General features: G+C 33.4%; 1 protein-coding gene across 2 annotated transcripts in view; it reads left to right on the top strand.

Annotated features, from left to right (window-relative positions):
* Positions 1 to 21,197, top strand: part of LOC133642609 (sarcoplasmic/endoplasmic reticulum calcium ATPase 1-like) — a 120,138-nt gene that overhangs the window by 73,020 nt on the left and 25,921 nt on the right. For both annotated transcript variants that reach the window (XM_062036900.1, XM_062036899.1), the window contains exons 15-21: positions 6,838 to 6,969; positions 10,728 to 10,853; positions 16,070 to 16,288; positions 16,367 to 16,478; positions 19,842 to 20,065; positions 20,134 to 20,354; positions 20,425 to 20,627. In XM_062036900.1, the coding sequence (XP_061892884.1) occupies positions 6,838 to 6,969; positions 10,728 to 10,853; positions 16,070 to 16,288; positions 16,367 to 16,478; positions 19,842 to 20,065; positions 20,134 to 20,354; positions 20,425 to 20,627 (1,237 nt within the window). The remainder of the gene's footprint in view (positions 1 to 6,837; positions 6,970 to 10,727; positions 10,854 to 16,069; positions 16,289 to 16,366; positions 16,479 to 19,841; positions 20,066 to 20,133; positions 20,355 to 20,424; positions 20,628 to 21,197) is intronic.

Below are 21,197 nucleotides of genomic sequence, written 5' to 3' on the forward strand. Positions count from 1 at the left end.
TATTATTATTTAAATAAAAAAAATCCTAATAAAATGTTCAGTGATCCTATAGGGCCCTACTCATAAAAGTGTTAAAAATAAGTCAGTTATTTTTTTATTTGTTTTACTTTCAGCACTTAAATCAACTTCAGATCCAGCCGTCGATTTTAACTTTTTATAATTGTTTAATTATTTTTGTTTGTTTGAATCCTTCTTTGTCAGAGAACTTTGTTTTTTATGGGGGAAAAGGACCTCACTCATGAAAGTGTTAAAAACAAGTCATACATTATTTTAATGTTTTTCACTTTCAGCACGTAAATCTCTAGATCAACTTCAAATATGTCAATATAAAGTAAAACATTTTAAAAAAATGTTTGTTTTACGCCCTTTTTGTTAAAGAAAACCTTGTTTTTCATGGAAAAACCACAAAATGTGCAATATTTCCCCCCCAAAAATAGTTCAAATTGGAATATTTGATGTGTTGCAATTGGAGCCTTAAATAAGTCAATTATCCATAACGTTGATTATAATTTATTATTATTTAAATTAAATCCTACTAAAATTCTCAGGGATCCAAAAGGGCCCTACTCATAAAAGTGTTAAAAAATAAGTCATAGTTTTTTTGTTTTGTTTTGTTTTACTTTCAGCACTTAAATCTGGAGATCAACTTCAGATCCGGCCGTCGATTTTAACTTTTTATTATTGTTTAGTTATGTTTGTTTGTTTGAATCTTTTTTTTTGTCATAGAACTTTGTTTTTTATGGGGGAAAGTGTTAAAATTAAGTCATAGTTATTTTTTTATTGGTTTTACTTTCAGCACTTAAATCTGGAGATCAACTTCTGATCCAGCCGTTGATTATAACGTGTTATTGTTTAATTATTTTTGTTTGTTTTATGCCTTTTTTGTCATAGAAATTTGTTTTTTTTATGAAAAAAAGACCTCTCATAAAAGTGTTAAAGATAAGTCATACATTATTTTAATGTTTTTTACTATCAACGCTTAAATCTCTAGATCAACTTCAAACCTGTCAATATAAAGTGCATTTTTCCCACTTTTTTTTGTTAAAGAAAACCTTGTTTTTTATGGCAAAACCACAAAATGTGCAATATTCCCCCCCCACCCAAATTTTCCAAATTGGAATATTTTATGTGTGGCAATTGGAGCCTTAAATAGGTCAATTATTCATAACGTTGATTATAATTTATTATTATTTAAATAAAAAAAATCCCACTAAAATGTTCAGTGATCCTATAGGGCCCTACTCATAAAAGTGTTAAAAATAAGTCAGTTATTTTTTTATTTGTTTTACTTTCAGCACTTAAATCAACTTCAGATCCAGCCGTCGATTTTAACTTTTTATTATTGTTTAGTTATTTTTGTTTGTTTGAATCTTTTTTTTGTCATAGAACTTTGTTTTTTATGGGGGAAAAGGACCTCACTCATGAAAGTGTTAAAAACAAGTCATACATTATTTTAATGTTTTTCACTTTCAGCACGTAAATCTCTAGATCAACTTCAAATATGTCAATATAAGAAAAAGTTTTTATGTTTTATGCCCTTTTTGTTAAAGAAAACCTTGTTTTTTATGGAAAAACCACAAAATGTGCCATTTTTCCCCCCCAAAAAATGTTCCAATTTGGAAATTTGCTGTGTGGCAATTGGAGCCTTAAATATGTCAATTATTCATAACGTTGATTATAATTTATTATTATTTAAATAAAAAAAATCCTAATAAAATGTTCAGTGATCCTAAAGGGCCCTACTCATAAAAGTGTTAAAAATAAGTCAGTTATTTTTTATTTGTTTTACTTTCAGCACTTAAATCAACTTCAGGTCCAGCCGTCGATTTTAACTTTTTATAATTGTTTAGTTATGTTTGTTTGTTTGAATCCTTCTTTGTCAGAGAACTTTGTTTTTTATGGGGGAAAAGGACCTCACTCATGAAAGTGTTGAAAATAAGTCATACATTATTTTAATGTTTTTCACTGTCAGCATGTAAATATCTAGATCAACTTCAAATCTGTCAATATAAAGTAAAACATTTTTAAAAATGTTTAATGTTTTATGCCCTTTTTGTTAAAGAAAACCTTGTTTTTTATGGAAAAACCACAAAATGTGCAATGTTTTCCCCCAAAAAATAGTTCAAATTGGAATATTTGATGTGTTGCAATGGGAGCCTTAAATATGTCAATTATCCATAACGTTGATTATAATTTATTATTATTTAAATTAAATTAAATCCTACTAAAATTCTCAGTGATCCAAAAGGGCCCTACTCATAAAAGTGTTAAAAAATAAGTCATAGTTTTTTGTTTTGTTTTGCTTTACTTTCAGCACTTAAATCTGGAGATCAACTTCAGATCCGGCCGTCGATTTTAACTTTTTATTATTGTTTAGTTATGTTTGTTTGTTTGAATCTTTTCTTTGTCATAGAACTTTGTTTTTTATGGGGGAAAAGGACCTCACTCATGAAAGTGTTGAAAACAAGTCATACATTATTTTAATGTTTTTCATTTTCAGCACGTAAATCTCTAGATCAACTTAAAATATGTCAATATAAAGTAAAACATTTTTAAAAATGTTTAATGTTTTATGCCCTTTTTGTTAAAGAAAACCTTGTTTTTTATGGAAAAACCACAAAATGTGCCATTTTTTCCCCCCCAGAAAATGTTCCAATTTGGAAATTTGCTGTGGCAATTGGAGCCTTAAATATGTCAATTATTCATAACGTTGATTATAATTTATTATTATTTAAATAAAAAAAATCCCACTAAAATTTTCAGTGATCCTAAAGGGCCCTACTCATAAAAGTGTTAAAAAATAAGTCATAGTTTTTTGTTTTGTTTTGTTTTACTTTCAGCACTTAAATCTGGAGATCAACTTCAGATCCGGCCGTCGATTTTAACTTTTTATTATTGTTTAGTTATGTTTGTTTGTTTGAATCTTTTTTTTGTCATAGAACTTTGTTTTTTATGGGGGAAAAGGACCTCACTCATGAAAGTGTTAAAAACAAGTCATACATTATTTTAATGTTTTTCACTGTCAGCATGTAAATCTCTAGATCAACTTCAAAACTGTCAATATAAAGTAAAACATTTTTAAAAATGTTTAATGTTTTATGCCCTTTTTGTTAAAGAAAACCTTGTTTTTTATGGAAAAACCACAAAATGTGCAATATTTTCCCCCCAAAAAATAGTTCAAATTGGAATATTTGATGTGTTGCAATTGGACCCTTAAATATGTCAATTATTCATAACGTTGATTATAATTTATTATTATTTAAATAAAAAAAATCCTACTAAAATTTTCAGTGATCCAAAAGGGCCCTTCTCATAAAAGTGTTAAAATTAAGTCATAGTTATTTTTTTATTGGTTTTACTTTCAGCACTTAAATCTGGAGATCAACTTCTGATCCAGCCGTTGATTATAACGTGTTATTGTTTAATTATTTTTGTTTGTTTTATGCCTTTTTTGTCATAGAAATGTGTTTTTTTATGAAAAAAAGACCTCTCATAAAAGTGTTAAAGATAAGTCATACATTATTTTAATGTTTTTTACTATCAACGCTTAAATCTCTAGATCAACTTCAAATCTGTCAATATAAAGTGCATTTTTCCCACTTTTTTTTGTTAAAGAAAACCTTGTTTTTTATGGAAAAACCACAAAATGTGCCATTTCCCCCCCCCCCCCAGAAAATGTTCCAATTTGGAAATTTGCTGTGTGGCAATTGGAGCCTTAAATATGTCAATTATTCACAACGTTGATTATAATTTATTATTATTTAAATTAAAAAAATCCCACTAAAATGTTCAGTGATCCTAAAGGGCCCTACTCATAAAAGTGTTAAAAATAAGTCAGTTATTTTTTTATTTGTTTTACTTTCAGCACTTAAATCAACTTCAGATCCAGCCGTCGATTTTAACTTTTTATAATTGTTTAGTTATGTTTGTTTGTTTGAATCTTTTTTTTGTCATAGAACTTTGTTTTTTATGAGGGAAAAGGACCTCACTCATGAAAGTGTTGAAAACAAGTCATACATTATTTTAATGTTTTTCACTTTCAGCTTGTTAATCTCTAGATCAACTTCAAATCTGTCAATATAAAGTAAAACATTTTTAAAAATGTTTAATGTTTTATGCCCTTTTTGTTAAAGAAAACCTTGTTTTTTATGGAAAAACCACTTATGGAAAAACCACAAAATGTGCAATTTTTTTATGTGTGGCAATTGGAACCTTAAATAGGTCAATTATTCATAAAGTTGATTATAATTTATTATTATTTTAAAAAATAAAAAATAAAATCCTACTAAAATTCTCAGTGATCCAAAAGGGCCCTACTCATAAAAGTGTAAAAATAAGTCATAGTTTAAAAAAAAAAAAAGGTTTTACTTCCAGCACTTAACTCTGGAGATCAACTTCAGATCCAGCCGTCGATTTTAACTTTTTATTATCATTTAATTATTTTTGTTTGTTTGAATCCTTCTTTGTCAGAGAACTTTGTTTTTTATGGAAAAAAAAGGACCTCACTCATGAAAGTGTTGAAAACAAGTCATACATTATTTTAATGTTTTTCACTTTCAGCACGTAAATCTCTAGATCAACTCAAAATATGTCAATATAAGAAAAAGTTTTCATGTTTTATGCCCTTTTTGTTAAAGAAAACCTTGTTTTTTATGGAAAAACCACAAAATGTGCAATTTTTCCTCCCAAAAAATTGTTCCAATTTGGAAATTTGCTGTGTGGCAATTGGAGCCTTAAATATGTCAATTATTCATAACGTTGATTATAATTTATTATTATTTAAATTTAAAAAATCCTAATAAAATGTTCAGTGATCCAAAAGGGCCCTACTCATAAAAGTGTTAAAAATAAGTCAGTTATTTTTTTATTTGTTTTACTTTCAGCACTTAAATCAACTTCAGATCCAGCCGTCAATTGTAACGTTTTATAATTGTTTAATTATTTTTGTTTGTTTGAATCCTTCTTTGTCAGAGAACTTTGTTTTTTATGGGGGAAAAGGACCTCACTCATGAAAGTGTTAAAAACAAGTCATACATTATTTTAATGTTTTTCACTGTCAGCATGTAAATCTCTAGATCAACTTCAAATATGTCAATATAACAAAAAGTTTTTATGTTTTATGCCCTTTTTGTTAAAGAAAACCTTGTTTTTTATGGAAAAACCACAAAATGTGCCATTTTTTTCCCCCCAGAAAATGTTCCAATTTGGAAATTTTCTGTGTGGCAATTGGAGCCTTAAATATGTCAATTATTCATAACGTTGATTATAATTTATTATTATTTAAATAAAAAAAATCCTAATAAAATTTTCAGTGATCCGAAAGGGCCCTACTCATAAAAGTGTTAAAAATAAGTCAGTTATTTTTTTATTTGTTTTACTTTCAGCACTTAAATCAACTTCAGATCCAGCCGTCGATTTTAACTTTTTATAATTGTTTAATTATTTTTGTTTGTTTGAATCCTTCTTTGTCAGAGAACTTTGTTTTTTATGGGGGAAAAGGACCTCACTCATGAAAGTGTTGAAAACAAGTCATACATTATTTTAATATTTTTCACTGTCAGCACGTAAATCTCTAGATCAACTTCAAATATGTCAATATAAAGTAAAACATTTTTAAAAATGTTTAATCTTTTATGCCCTTTTTCTTAAAGAAAACCTTGTTTTTTATGGAAAAACCACAAAATGTGCAATATTTTTATGTGTGGCAATTGGAACCTTAAATAGGTCAATTATTCATAACGTTGATTATAATTTATTTTATATTTTATATTTTAAAAAATAAAAAATAAAATCCTACTAAAATTCTCATGGATCCAAAAGGGCCCTCCTCATAAAAGTGTTAAAATTAAGTCATAGTTATTTTTTTATTGGTTTTACTTTCAGCACTTAAATCTCGAGATCAACTTCTGATCCAGCCATTGATTATAACGTGTTATTGTTTAATTATTTTTGTTTGTTTTATGCCTTTTTTGTCATAGAAATTTGTTTTTTTATGAAAAAAAGACCTCTCATAAAAGTGTTAAAGATAAGTCATACATTATTTTAATTTTTTTTTACTATCAACACTTAAATCTCTAGATCAACTTCAAACCTGTCAATATAAAGTGCATTTTCCCACTTTTTTTTGTTAAAGAAAACCTTGTTTTTTATGGAAAAACCACAAAATGTGCCATTTTCCCCCCCAAAAACATGTTCCAATTTGGAAATTTGCTGTGTGGCAATTGGAGCCTTAAATATGTCAATTATTCATAACGTTGATTATAATTTATTATTATTTAAATTAAAAAAATCCTAATAAAATGTTCAGTGATCCTAAAGGGCCCTACTCATAAAAGTGTAAAAATAAGTCAGTTATTTTTTTATTTGTTTTACTTTCAGCATTTAAATCAACTTCAGATCCAGCCGTCGATTTTAACTTTTTATTATCGTTTAATTATTTTTCTTTTATGCCTTTTTTGTCATAGAACTTTGATTTTTTATGGAAAACACAGAAAAAACATGCTATATTTTCCCTACAAGATATTTGATGTGAAGTAATTGGATTAGGTCAATCATTCATAAAATTGCTTATTATTTTTCAAGCAATGACAGTTTTAAAGGAATAAAAACATCCATCCATTTTCTACTGCTTGTCCCAGCTTTGTTTTACGAGTCAACATTGCAACTTTTTCTCGTTACATTTCACCTTTATGCTCTTTTATTCCACTTATTTCAGTTTGTTTTGATGTTCTAGTAGTTTTAGAATGTTTAAAAAATGCGCTGCGGCCCGCAAATGTCTGCACTTTGGACACCTGCGGCCTAAACTCCACTTTGTGGTATGTCCTTTCCTCCCTGCAGTCCAAGGGCATCTACGAGAAGGTGGGTGAGGCCACCGAAACAGCTCTGAGCTGCTTGGTGGAGAAGATGAACGTGTTCAACACTGAAGTGCGAGGCCTGTCCAAGGTGGAGCGGGCCAACGCCTGCTGCAGTGTAAGTCCTCACCATCACAATATACCATTTCATTGGTCAACTTGTGGCGGACCGTAGAGCTTTTACTACTGTTGTCATAATGCATGTTGTTACATTCTTCTCCATGGTGGCAAACACACAAGTAGCATCATCACTGGAGGGAAAGAACTCGCAAAACTTACGGTTGTCCCGATATTTTGGTTCCGGTACCAAAATCTATTTCGATACTTTCCTAAATAAAGGGGACCACAAAAAAATGGCATTATTGGCTTCATTTGAACATCAAATCTTATTAAACTAAACTAATTAAATTAAATATATGTTTATTATTGTCATTTAGTCCTTAAATAAAATAGTGAACATACTACACAACTTGTCTTTTAGTAGTAAGTAAACAAACAAAGACTCCTAATTAGTCTATGCAGTAACATATTGTGTCATTTATACACCTATTATTTTGTACACATTATGAGGGACAAACTGTAAAAAATGGATTATTAATCCACTTGTTCATTTACTGTTAATATCTGCTTATTTTCTGATTTAACATGTTCTATCTACACTTCTGTTCAAATGTAATAATCACTTATTCTTCTCTTCTTTGATACTTGACATTAGTTTTGGATGATACCACACATTTAGGCATCGATCCGATACCAAGTAGTTACAGGATCATACATTGGTCTTATTCAAAGTCCAGGGACGTATTTACTGAGTTCATAAACATAAGATTCATTTTTTAAAAAAGGAAAAAAGATTTTGTGACGATAAAAAATATCAATGTAATCATAGTAGTATCAACTAGAGACGCTATTGTATTTGGTATCATTACAGTGGATGTCAGTTGTAGTGTTTGTTTACATTGTGACGGGGGTGAGCTATTGTATCCTCCTACGGTGTGTAGTGAAGCATGTTTAGCTATTCCTCGTCCTCCAGTGATAATGCTACTTGTAAGAAACTTACTTTATTTGTCGCCATGGAAGCCAGGATTAGAAGTAGCTAAAACACTGTGGATGGATGTTAGCCGCTAACTAGCTAGCCATGTCTTAAAGCAGCTCTTCCTGAGGGTGTTTCAGTGTTATAACTTCACCTTTATCTTGACTTTTTACACCAAAATGCGTCCATTCTCCCTTTTCTGTCTACACACTGTGTCTGCTTGTAAGTACTCTGTGTGTGTGCGCTGCCCAACATGCTCCTCTGCTCCTAAAACCAGCGATGTCACCACGTGACGTCATGCCCGGGAAGCAGTACTTTTCAAACAGTATAGTACCGCTTTTGATTCATTAGTACCGCGATACTATACTAGTACCGGTATACCGTACAACCCTAGTTCGACTACACACATGCTAACTGCTAAGCAAGAGCTCTTGAATGGGTCGATACAAATAATGATACCAAGTATAGTCCAATCTAATCCACTTGATTTAAATAGCACTACTAACAACAGTACTGTTTCACAGTGATGTACTTAAAGAACAATAACAAGTAGTGCAGATAAAAGCATTTTAAATAACAATACATCAAATAATACAATCAATAAACACACAGGTCTGATACTGATGACTACTTGTCTGATACCGATGACTACTTGTCTGATACTGATGACTACTTGTCTGATATTGATGACTACTTGTCTGATACTGATGACTACTTGTCTGATATTGATGACTACTTGTATGATACTGATGACTACTTGTCTGATATTGTTGACTACTTGTATGATACTGATGACTACTTGTATGATACTGATGACTACTTGTCTGATATTGATGACTACTTGTCTGATATTGATGACTTCTTGTCTAATACTGACAATTACTTTGTCTGATACTGACAATTACTTTGTCTGATACTGACGACTACTTGTCTGATATTGATGTGATGACTACGTGTCTCATATTGACTTGTCTGATAGTGATGACTACTTGTCTGATGTTGACGACTACTAGTCTATTGATGGCTACTTGTCTGATACTGATGACTACTTGTCTGATACTGATGACTACTTGTCTGATATTGATGTGATGACTACGTGTCTCATATTGACTTGTCTGATAGTGATGACTACTTGTCTGATGTTGATGACTACTTGTCTGATATTGATGGCTACTTGTCTGATACTGATGACTACTTGTCTGATACTGATGACTACTTGTCTGATAGTGACGACTACTTGTCTGATATTGATGACTACTTGTATGATTCTGATGACTACTTGTCTGATATTGATGACTACTTGTATGATACTGATGACTACTTGCATGATTCTGATGACTACTTGTCTGATAGTGATGACTACTTGTCTGATATTGATGACTACTTGTGTGATACTGATGACTACTTGTCTGATATTAATGACTACTTGTCTGATATTGATGACTTGTCTGATATTGATGACTTCTTGTCTGATACTGACGATTACGTGTCTGATATTGACTTGTCTGATAGTGATGACTACTTGTCTGATAGTGATGACTACTTGTCTGATACTGATGACTACTTGTCTGATATTGATGACTACTTACCTGAAATTGATGACTACTTACCTGAAATTAATGACTTCTTGTCTGATACTGACGACTACTTGTCTGATATTGATGTGATGACTACGTGTCTGATACTGACTACGTGTCTGATACTGATGACTACTTGTCTGATAGTGATGACTACTTGTCTGATATTGATGACTACTTGTATGATTCTGATGACTACTTGTATGATTCTGATGACTACTTGTCTGATATTGATGACTACTTGTATGATACTGATGACTACTTGTATGATTCTGATGACTACTTGTCTTGATATTGATGACTACTTGTATGATTCTGATGACTACTTGTCTGATAGTGATGACTACTTGTCTGATATTGATGACTACTTGTGTGATACTGATGACTACTTGTCTGATATTAATGACTACTTGTCTGATATTGATGACTTGTCTGATATTGATGACTTCTTGTCTGATACTGATGACTTCTTGTCTTATACTGACGATTACGTGTCTGATATTGACTTGTCTGATAGTGATGACTACTTGTCTGATAGTGATGACTACTTGTCTGATACTGATGACTACTTGTCTGATATTGATGACTACTTGTCTGATATTGATGACTACTTACCTGAAATTAATGACTTCTTGTCTGATACTGACGACTACTTGTCTGATATTGATGTGATGACTACGTGTCTGATACTGACTACGTGTCTGATACTGTTGACTACTTGTCTGATATTGACTTGTCTGATAGTGATGACTACATGTCTGATAGTGATGACTACATGTCGGATATTGATGTCTATGTGTCTGATACTGATGACTACCTGTGTAAAACTGATGACTACTTGTCTGATATGGATGACTATGCGTCTAATACTGATGGCTACTTGTCTGATACTGATGACTACATGTCTGATACTGATGACTATCTGCCTGATACCTGTCTGATACTGATGACTACCTGTGTAAAACTGATGATTACTTGTCTGATATTGATGACTATGTGTCTAATACTGATGACTACTTGTCTGATACTGATGACTACTTGTCTGATACTGACGACTACTTGTCTGATACTGACGACTACTTGTCTGATACTGATGACTACCTGTGTAAAACTGATGATTACTTGTCTGATATTGATGACTATGTGTCTAATACTGACGGCTACTTGTCTGATACTGATGACTACTTGTCTTATACTGACGACTACTTGCCTGATACTGATGACTACTTGTCTGATACTGATGACTACTTGTCTCCCCACCACCAGGTGGTCAAGCAGTTGATGAGGAAGGAGTTCACGCTGGAGTTTTCCAGGGACAGGAAGTCCATGTCGGTCTACTGCTCTCCCGCCAAGTCCGGCAAAGGCCCGGTGGGGAACAAGATGTTTGTCAAGGTGCGATACACCGCTGCTTCAAGTAGACACACAAGTCTTTTCTTCTATTTTACTCAAGTCATTTACAAAAGGTAAACATGCCAGGCTACTAAGAGCGAGCAGCTACACTACAGCTAAGCACATGACAGCACGCAAGCTAGACATAGTGTCCTTAGTTTAAAAATAGAGCAATCTAAAACGTGACATTTGTCAACATAAACCAGTTTAGTTGCACAGTGCACACAAATGTGAAGTCTCCAAGGCAAAAGAAGCGTATTACGTTTCCAGTAACAAACGTGTCCGCATCATTCAACTTCCGATGACCGAAATTCAACCAACAAGTTCTCTTTATGTATTTTGTATTAAAGTGTTAACTTATGTTATTAATCAGTGATCAAATCAAAAATGAGTGAGGAGACTCCCGACTTAAAACCTTTCTGGATGACATTCTGACAATGAAATTGCATTTTTGTACAAATATATATATTTTTTCTTAAGCACATTTTAATTATGCAAGCCTGTGATTAATCATGATTATTCCAAATTCTAAAATGTGATTAATCGGATTTTAAAAAAAAAATAATTTGTCAGGCCTACTTTATGTATTTTAGGGCTACTAGGAGCTAGCAGCTACACAACAGCTAAGCACACAATAGCACACAAGCTAAACATACGTTTCAATATTGCAATGTAAAACATGACATTTATCAACATAAACAAGTATAGTTGCATATTACTTACAGATAATAATAATAATTAAACAATATTGCAATGTAAAACATGACATTTATCAACATAAACAAGTATAGTTGCATAATACTTACAGATAATAATAATAATTAACCAATATTGCAATGTAAAACATGACATTTATCGACATGAACAAAAATAATTGCATAATACTTACAGATAATAATAATAATAATTAACAATATTGCAATGTAAAACATGACATTTATCAACAAACAAGTATGGTTGCATACTACTTACAGATAATAATAATAATTAAACAATATTGCAGTGTAAAACATGACATTTATCAACATAAACAAAAATAGTTGCACATTACTTACAGATAATAATAATAATTAAACAATATTGCAGTGTAAAACATGACATTTATAGACAAAAACAAAAATAGTTGCACATTACTTACAGATAATAATAATAATTAAACAATATTGCAGTGTAAAACATGACATTTATCAACATAAACAAAAATAGTTGCTCATTACTTACAGATAATAATAATAATTAGACAATATTACAGTGTAAAACATGACATTTATCAACATAAACAAAAATAGTTGCATAATACTTTCAGATAATATCAATAATTAAACAATATTGCAGTGTAAAACATGACATTTATAGACAAAAACAAAAATAGTTGCACATTACTTACAGATAATAATAATAATTAAACAATATTGCAGTGTAAAACATGACATTTATCAACATAAACAAAAATAGTTGCACATTACTTACAGATAATAATAATAATTAGACAATATTACAGTGTAAAACATGACATTTATCGACATAAACATAAATAGTTGCACATTACTTACAGATAATAATAATAATTAAACAATATTGCAGTGTAAAACATGACATTTATCAACATAAACAAAAATAGTTGCACATTACTTACAGATAATAATAATAATTAGACAATATTACAGTGTAAAACATGACATTTATCAATATAAACAAAAATAGTTGCATAATACTTTCAGATAATATTAATAATTAAACAATATTGCAGTGTAAAACATGACATTTATCGACAAAAACATAAATAGTTGCACATTACTTACAGATAATAATAATAATTAAACAATATTGCAGTGTAAAACATGACATTTATCGACATGAACAAAAATAGTTGCACATTACTTACAGATAATAATAATTATTGAACAATATTGCAGTGTAAAACATGACATTTATCAACATAAACAAAAATAGTTGCAAATTACTTACAGATAATAATAATAATTAGACAATATTGCAGTGTAAAACATGACATTTATCAACATAAACAAGTATAGTTGCACATTACTTACAGATAATAATAATAATTAGACAATATTACAGTGTAAAACATGACATTTATCAACATAAACAAAAATAGTTGCACATTACTTACAGATAATAATAATTAAACAATATTGCAGTGTAAAACATGACATTTATCAACATAAACAAAAATAGTTGCTCATTACTTACAGATAATAATAATTAAACAATATTGCAGTGTAAAACATGACATTTATCAACATAAACAAAAATAGTTGCACATTACTTACAGATAATAATAATAATTAGACAATATTACAGTGTAAAACATGACATTTATCGACATAAACATAAATAGTTGCACATTACTTACAGATAATAATAATAATTAAACAATATTACAGTGTAAAACATGACATTTATCGACATGAACAAAAATAGTTGCACATTACTTACAGATAATAATAATTATTGAACAATATTGCAGTGTAAAACATGACATTTATCAACATAAACAAAAATAGTTGCAAATTACTTACAGATAATAATAATAATTAGACAATATTACAGTGTAAAACATGACATTTATCAACATAAACAAAAATAGTTGCACATTACTTACAGATAATAATAATTAAACAATATTGCAGTGTAAAACATGACATTTATCAACATAAACAAAAATAGTTGCTCATTACTTACAGATAATAATAATTAAACAATATTGCAGTGTAAAACATGACATTTATCAACATAAACAAAAATAGTTGCACATTACTTACAGATAATAATAATAATTAGACAATATTACAGTGTAAAACATGACATTTATCAACATAAACAAAAATAGTTGCATAATACTTTCAGATAATATTAATAATTAAACAATATTGCAGTGTAAAACATGACATTTATAGACAAAAACAAAAATAGTTGCACATTACTTACAGATAATAATAATAATTAAACAATATTGCAGTGTAAAAGATGACATTTATCAACATAAACAAAAATAATTGCATAATACTTACAGATAATAATAATAATAATTAACAATATTGCAATGTAAAACATGACATTTATCAACATAAACAAAAATAGTTGCACATTACTTACAGATAATAATAATAAGTAAACAATATTGCAATGTAAAACATGACATTTATCAACATAAACAAAAATAGTTGCACATTACTAACAGATAATAATAATAATTAAACAATATTGCAGTGTAAAACATGACATTTATCAACATAAACAAAAATAGTTGCACATTACTTACAGATAATAATAATTAAACAATATTGCAGTGTAAAACATGACATTTATCAACATAAACAAAAATAGTTGCACATTACTTACAGATAATAATAATAATTAAACAATATTGCAGTGTAAAACATGACATTTATCAACATAAACAAAAATAGTTGCACATTACTTACAGATAATAATAATAATTAGACAATATTGCAGTGTAAAACATGACATTTATCAACATAAACAAAAATAGTTGCACAATACTTACAGATAATAATAATAATTAAACAATATTGCAGTGTAAAACATGACATTTATCAACATAAACAAAAATAGTTGCACAATACTTACAGATAATAATAATAATTAAACAATATTGCAGTGTAAAACATGACATTTATCAACATAAACAAAAATAGTTGCACATTACTTACAGATAATAATAATTAGACAATATTGCAATGTAAAACATGACACTTATCAACATAAACAAAAATAATTGCATAATACTTACAGATAATAATAATAATAATAATTAAACAATATTGCAATGTAAAACATGACATTTATCGACAAAAACAAAAATAGTTGCACATTACTTACAGATAATAATAATAATTAAACAATATTGCAGTGTAAAACATGACATTTATCAACATAAACAAAAATAGTTGCACATTACTTACAGATAATAATAATTAGACAATATTGCAATGTAAAACATGACATTTATCAACATAAACAAAAATAATTGCATAATACTTACAGATAATAATAATAATAATAATTAAACAATATTGCAATGTAAAACATGACATTTATCGACAAAAACAAAAATAGTTGCACAATACTTACAGATAATAATAATAATTAAACAATATTGCAGTGTAAAACATGACATTTATCAACATAAACAAAAATAGTTGCACATTACTTACAGATAATAATAATTAGACAATATTGCAATGTAAAACATGACATTTATCAACATAAACAAAAATAATTGCATAATACTTACAGATAATAATAATAATAATAATTAACAATATTGCAATGTAAAACATGACATTTATCAACATAAACAAAAATAGTTGCACATTACTTACAGATAATAATAATAATTAGACAATATTGCAGTGTAAAACATGACATTTATCAACATAAACAAAAATAATTGCATAATACTTACAGATTATAATAATAATAATAATTAACAATATTGCAATGTAAAACATGACATTTATCAACATAAACAAGTATGGTTGCATACTACTTACAGATAATAATAATAATTAGACAATATTACAGTGTAAAACATGACATTTATCAACATAAACAAAAATAGTTGCACATTACTTACAGATAATAATAATAATTAACAATATTGCAATGTAAAACATGACATTTATCAACATAAACAAAAATAATTGCATAATACTTACAGATAATAATAATAATAATAATTAACAATATTGCAATGTAAAACATGACATTTATCAACATAAACAAAAACAATTGCACATTACTTACAGATAATAATAATAATTAAACAATATTAAAGTGTAAAACATGACATTTATCAACATAAACAAGTACAGTTGCATAATACTTACAGATAAAAAAGGCAGGGGCATATTAGAAAGTATCCAGTAACAAATGTGTCTGCATCATTCAACTTACTCGATCATGAGATTGATTTAAGGATTTATAGTGGCCACTAGGTTTCGCTTAAAACAAATTACCACTCCACTTCAATGAAAAACAGCCTAAGTCTGTCTATCTATTGTTTCTTCTGAAGTCATTCCACCTGATCCGATCTTTTCTAACATTCCACTCTACAAAATAACAAGTATGTATGATTCCCGCCGATATGGCATCGCCTCGACGGCAGTATCGGGCCGATACCCCAGGCTCCAACACGGGAAGTGGACCATTGACACGTGTTACCCCCGCAGGGTGCGCCAGAGGGTGTGATCGAGCGCTGCACGTACGTCCGCGTGGGCGCCACCCGTCTCCCCCTGACCGGGCCGGTCAAAGAGCACATCATGGCCGTCATCAAGGAGTGGGGCACGGGGCGCGACACCCTGCGCTGCCTGGCACTGGCCACGTGCGACTCCCCTCTCAGGAGGGAGGACATGAACCTGGAGGAGTCCAGCAGGTTTGCCGACTACGAGGTGGGTGACACACACACACACACACGTGAAGGGACCCCTCTTGGCTTCTCCGTACTCTGACGGTCTTCTCGGCCCCAGACCGACCTGACCTTTGTGGGCTGCGTCGGCATGCTGGACCCTCCTCGGAAGGAAGTCATGAGCTCCATCCAGCTGTGCAGAGCTGCTGGTATCCGTGTCATCATGATCACCGGTCAGTCCTGCACACACACGCTCCCTGATCATGATCACCAGGTCAGTCCTGCACACACACGCTCCCTGGTCATGATCACCAGGTCAGTCCTGCACACACACGCTCCCTGGTCATGGTCACCAGGTCAGTCCTGCACACACACGCTCCCTGGTCATGGTCACCAGGTCAGTCCTGCACACACACGCTCCCTGGTCATGATCACCAGGTCAGTCCTGCACACACACGCTCCCTGGTCATGGTCACCAGGTCAGTCCTGCACACACACGCTCCCTGGTCATGATCACCAGGTCAGTCCTGCACACACACGCTCCCTGGTCATGATCACCAGGTCAGTCCTGCACACACACGCTCCCTGGTCATGATCACCAGGTCAGTCCTGCACACACACGCTCCCTGGTCATGATCACCAGGTCAGTCCTGCACACACACGCTCCCTGGTCATGATCACCAGGTCAGTCCTGCACACACACGCTCCCTGGTCATGATCACCAGGTCAGTCCTGCACACACACGCTCCCTGGTCATGATCACCAGGTCAGTCCTGCACACACACGCTCCCTGGTCATGATCACCAGGTCAGTCCTGCACACACACGCTCCCTGGTCATGGTCACCAGGTCAGTCCTGCACACACACGCTCCCTGGTCATGATCACCAGGTCAGTCCTGCACACACACGCTCCCTGGTCATGGTCACCAGGTCAGTCCTGCACACACACGCTCCCTGGTCATGATCACCAGGTCAGTCCTGCACACACAAGCTCCCTGGTCATGGTTACCAGGTCAGTCCTGCACACACACGCTCCCTGGTCATGGTTACCAGGTCAGTCCTGCACACACACGCTCCCTGGTCATGATCACCAGGTCAGTCCTGCACACACACGCTCCCTGGTCATGGTTACCAGGTCAGTCCTGCACACACACGCTCCCTGGTCATGATCACCAGGTCAGTCCTGCACACACACGCTCCCTGGTCATGGTCACCAGGTCAGTCCTGCACACACACGCTCCCTGGTCATGATCACCAGGTCAGTCCTGCACACACACGCTCCCTGGTCATGATCACCAGGTCAGTCCTGCACACACACGCTCCCTGGTCATGATCACCAGGTCAGTCCTGCACACACACGCTCCCTGGTCATGATCACCGGTCAGTCCTGCACACACACGCTCCCTGATAGCTCCCCAATTGGTGGCTGGTAAAGGCCCCCCGGGGGACCCAAGAAGGTCTCGGTCAATCATTAAAGTGGTAAAAACAAGTCCGATATAATTTATTTTTTATTTTTTACTTTCAACGCTTAAATATCGGTTAATATAAAACATGTTTTATGCCCTTTTTGTCAAAGAAAACGTTTTTTTTATTGCAAAAACACAAAATATGCAATCTTTTCCTCCAAAAAAACATTAAAAATGTAATATTTTATGTGAAGTGATTGGAGCCTTAAATATGTCAATAATTCATAACAATTTAAAAGTAGTTAAGCTACAAATTACTCTCCATTAAATGTAGTTAAGCTACAAGTTACTCTCCATTAAATGTAGTTAAGCTACAAGTTACTCTCCATCTATCCATCCATTCATTTTGTACCGCTTGTCCCTTTCGGGGTGGCGGGGGGCGCTGGAGCCTATCCCAGCTGCATTCAGGCGGAAGGCTACTCTCCATTAAATGTAACTAAGCTACAAGTTACTCTCCATTAAATGTAACTAAGCTACAAGTTACTCTACATTAAATGTAGTTTAACTACAAGTTAATCTACATTAAATGTAGTTTAATTACAAGTTACTCTCATTAAATGTAACTAACTAATAGTTACTTTCCATTAAATGTAACTAAGCTACAAGTTACTCTCCATTAAATGTAGTTAAGCTACAAGTTACTCTCCATTAAATGTAGTTAAGCTACAAGTTACTCTCCATTAAATGTAGTTAAGCTACAAGTTACTCTCCATCTATCCATCCATTCATTTTGTACCGCTTGTCCCTTTTGGGGTGGCGGGGGGCGCTGGAGCCTATCCCAGCTGCATTCAGGCGGAAGGCTACTCTCCATTAAATGTAACTAAGCTACAAGTTACTCTCCATTAAATGTAACTAAGCTACAAGTTACTCTACATTAAATGTAGTTTAACTACAAGTTAATCTACATTAAATGTAGTTTAATTACAAGTTACTCTCATTAAATGTAACTAACTAATAGTTACTCTCCATTAAATGTAACTAAGCTACAAGTTACTCTCCATTAAATGTAACTAAGCTACAAGTTACTCTCCATTAAATGTAGTTTAACTACAAGTTACTCTCCATTAAATGTAGTTAAGCTACAAGTTACTCTCCATTAAATGTAGTTTAACTACAAGTTACTCTACATTAAATGTAGTTTATTTACAAGTTACTCTCATTAAATGTAACTAACTAAAAGTTACTCTCCATTAAATGTAACTAAGCTACAAGTTACTCTCCATTAAATGTAACTAAGCTACAAGTTACTCTCCATTAAATGTAGTAAACTAAGCTACAAGTTACTCTCCATTAAATGTAACTAAGCTACAAGATACTCTCCATTAAAAGTAGTTAAACTACAAGTTACTCTCCATTAAATGTAACTAAGCTACAAGTAACTCTCCATTAAATGTAGTTAAGCTACAAGTTACTCTCCATTAAATGTAGTTAAGTTACAAGTTACTCTCCATTAAATCTAACTAAGCTACAAGTTACTATCCATTAAAAGTAGTTAAACTACAAGTTACTCTCCATTAAATGTAGTTAAGCTACAAGTTACTCTCCATTAAATGTACTTAACCTACAAGTTACTCTCCATTAAAAGTAGTTAAGCTACAAGTTACTCCATCTTGACATAAAGGTCAATCAATAAAAGTGAACATATTTCAAGTAAACATATTTTCCTGATTGTGGAACAAAATGAAAGTCCTCCCCAACATTAGAAGTTCTTATATAGGTAATAATGTTCATGTACCTGAGAGGGTACTAATGGAACTAAATAACTATTAACTATCTGTCATTCAGCCCTACAACTACCTCTAGGGAACCCCCACCCCCCACTCTTATGTATTTATTCAGTTTACTTTTGCTAGTTTGCTAGATCAACTTCAGATCCATCCATTGATTGTAGCTTATTTTAAAAAAAATGTCAAAGTAGAATATTTCATGTGCCCTAAATTAGTCAATAATTCATAACGTTGATTTTGATGCATTATTATTTTTGGCGCAGTGACCGTTTTAAAGAAGGAAAAAGCTTGAACTTTTTACCCTGTTTTCTCTTTTATTGCACCTTTAAAAAGAATTGCTGGTGTTTCTGGAATGAGCTGCAGGCACTTTGGGGCCTAAAAGTCCACCTTTCTGTCTCCTCAGGGGACAACAAGGGCACCGCGGTGGCAATCTGCCGCCGCATCGGTATCTTCACCGAGGACGAGGACGTCTCCAGCAGGGCCTACACGGGCCGCGAGTTCGACGACCTGTCTTTGCACGACCAGAAGAACGCCGTCCGGAAGGCGTGTTGCTTCGCCAGAGTGGAACCGTCCCACAAGTCCAAAATCGTGGAGTTCCTCCAAGGCTTCGATGAGATCACGGCCATGGTGAGGAGCCTTTCCGCCGCGTCGAAGACGGAGGCCGTTTCTCACCAGCCCTCGTCTCGCCTCCGCAGACCGGTGACGGCGTGAACGACGCCCCCGCCTTGAAGAAGGCGGAGATCGGCATCGCCATGGGCTCTGGCACCGCCGTTGCCAAGTCCGCCTCTGAGATGGTCCTGGCCGACGACAACTTCTCTTCCATCGTGTCCGCCGTGGAGGAGGGCAGAGCCATCTACAACAACATGAAGCAGTTCATCCGCTACCTCATCTCCTCCAACGTGGGCGAGGTGGTCTGGTGAGGACTCCATGGAGGGGGGAACTTCTCCACCTTTAGTCTCATCTTGTTCAAACATTCTTGCACTCAGTATCTTCCTGACTGCGGCCCTGGGTCTGCCTGAGGCTCTGATCCCGGTCCAGTTGTTGTGGGTCAACCTCGTGACTGATGGGCTCCCGGCCACCGCTTTGGGCTTCAACCCTCCAGACCTGGACATCATGGGCAAAGCCCCTCGATCCCCCAAAGAGCCCCTGATCTCTGGCTGGCTCTTCTTCAGATATCTGGCCATCGGAGGTACGCCATCGCAAATTTAGCGTGTGTCAGTTAGCCTGTTCGCTAAAAACTATTGGAAAAAAATGATACTAGAATGATAAATGCATGTTGTAGATATTAAAGGCCTACTGAAATGATTTTTTTGTAATTTAAACGGGAATAGCAGATCTATTCTATGTGTCGTACTTGATCATTTCGCGATATTGCCATATTTTTGCTGAAAGGATTTAGTAGAGAAAATCGACGATAAAGTTCGCAACTTTTGCTCGCTGATAAAAAAAAGCCTTGCCTGTAGCGGAAGTAGCGTGACGTCACAGGAGCTAGGATTCCTCACAATTCCCCGTTGTTTACAATGGAGCGAGAGAGATTCGGACCGAGAAAGTGACGATTACCCCATTAATTTGAGCGAGGATGAAAGATTCGTGGATGAGGAACGTTACAGTGAAGGACTTGAGAGGCAGTGATGGACGTATCTTTTTTCGCTCTGACCGTAACTTAGGTACAAGCTGGCTCATTGGATTCCACACTCTCTCCTTTTTCTATTGTAGATCACAGATTTGTATTTTAAACCACCTGGGATACTATATCCTC

This window comes from Entelurus aequoreus, linkage group LG25, assembly GCF_033978785.1.
Source record: "Entelurus aequoreus isolate RoL-2023_Sb linkage group LG25, RoL_Eaeq_v1.1, whole genome shotgun sequence".
Classification (NCBI taxonomy): Eukaryota; Metazoa; Chordata; class Actinopteri; order Syngnathiformes; family Syngnathidae; genus Entelurus; species Entelurus aequoreus.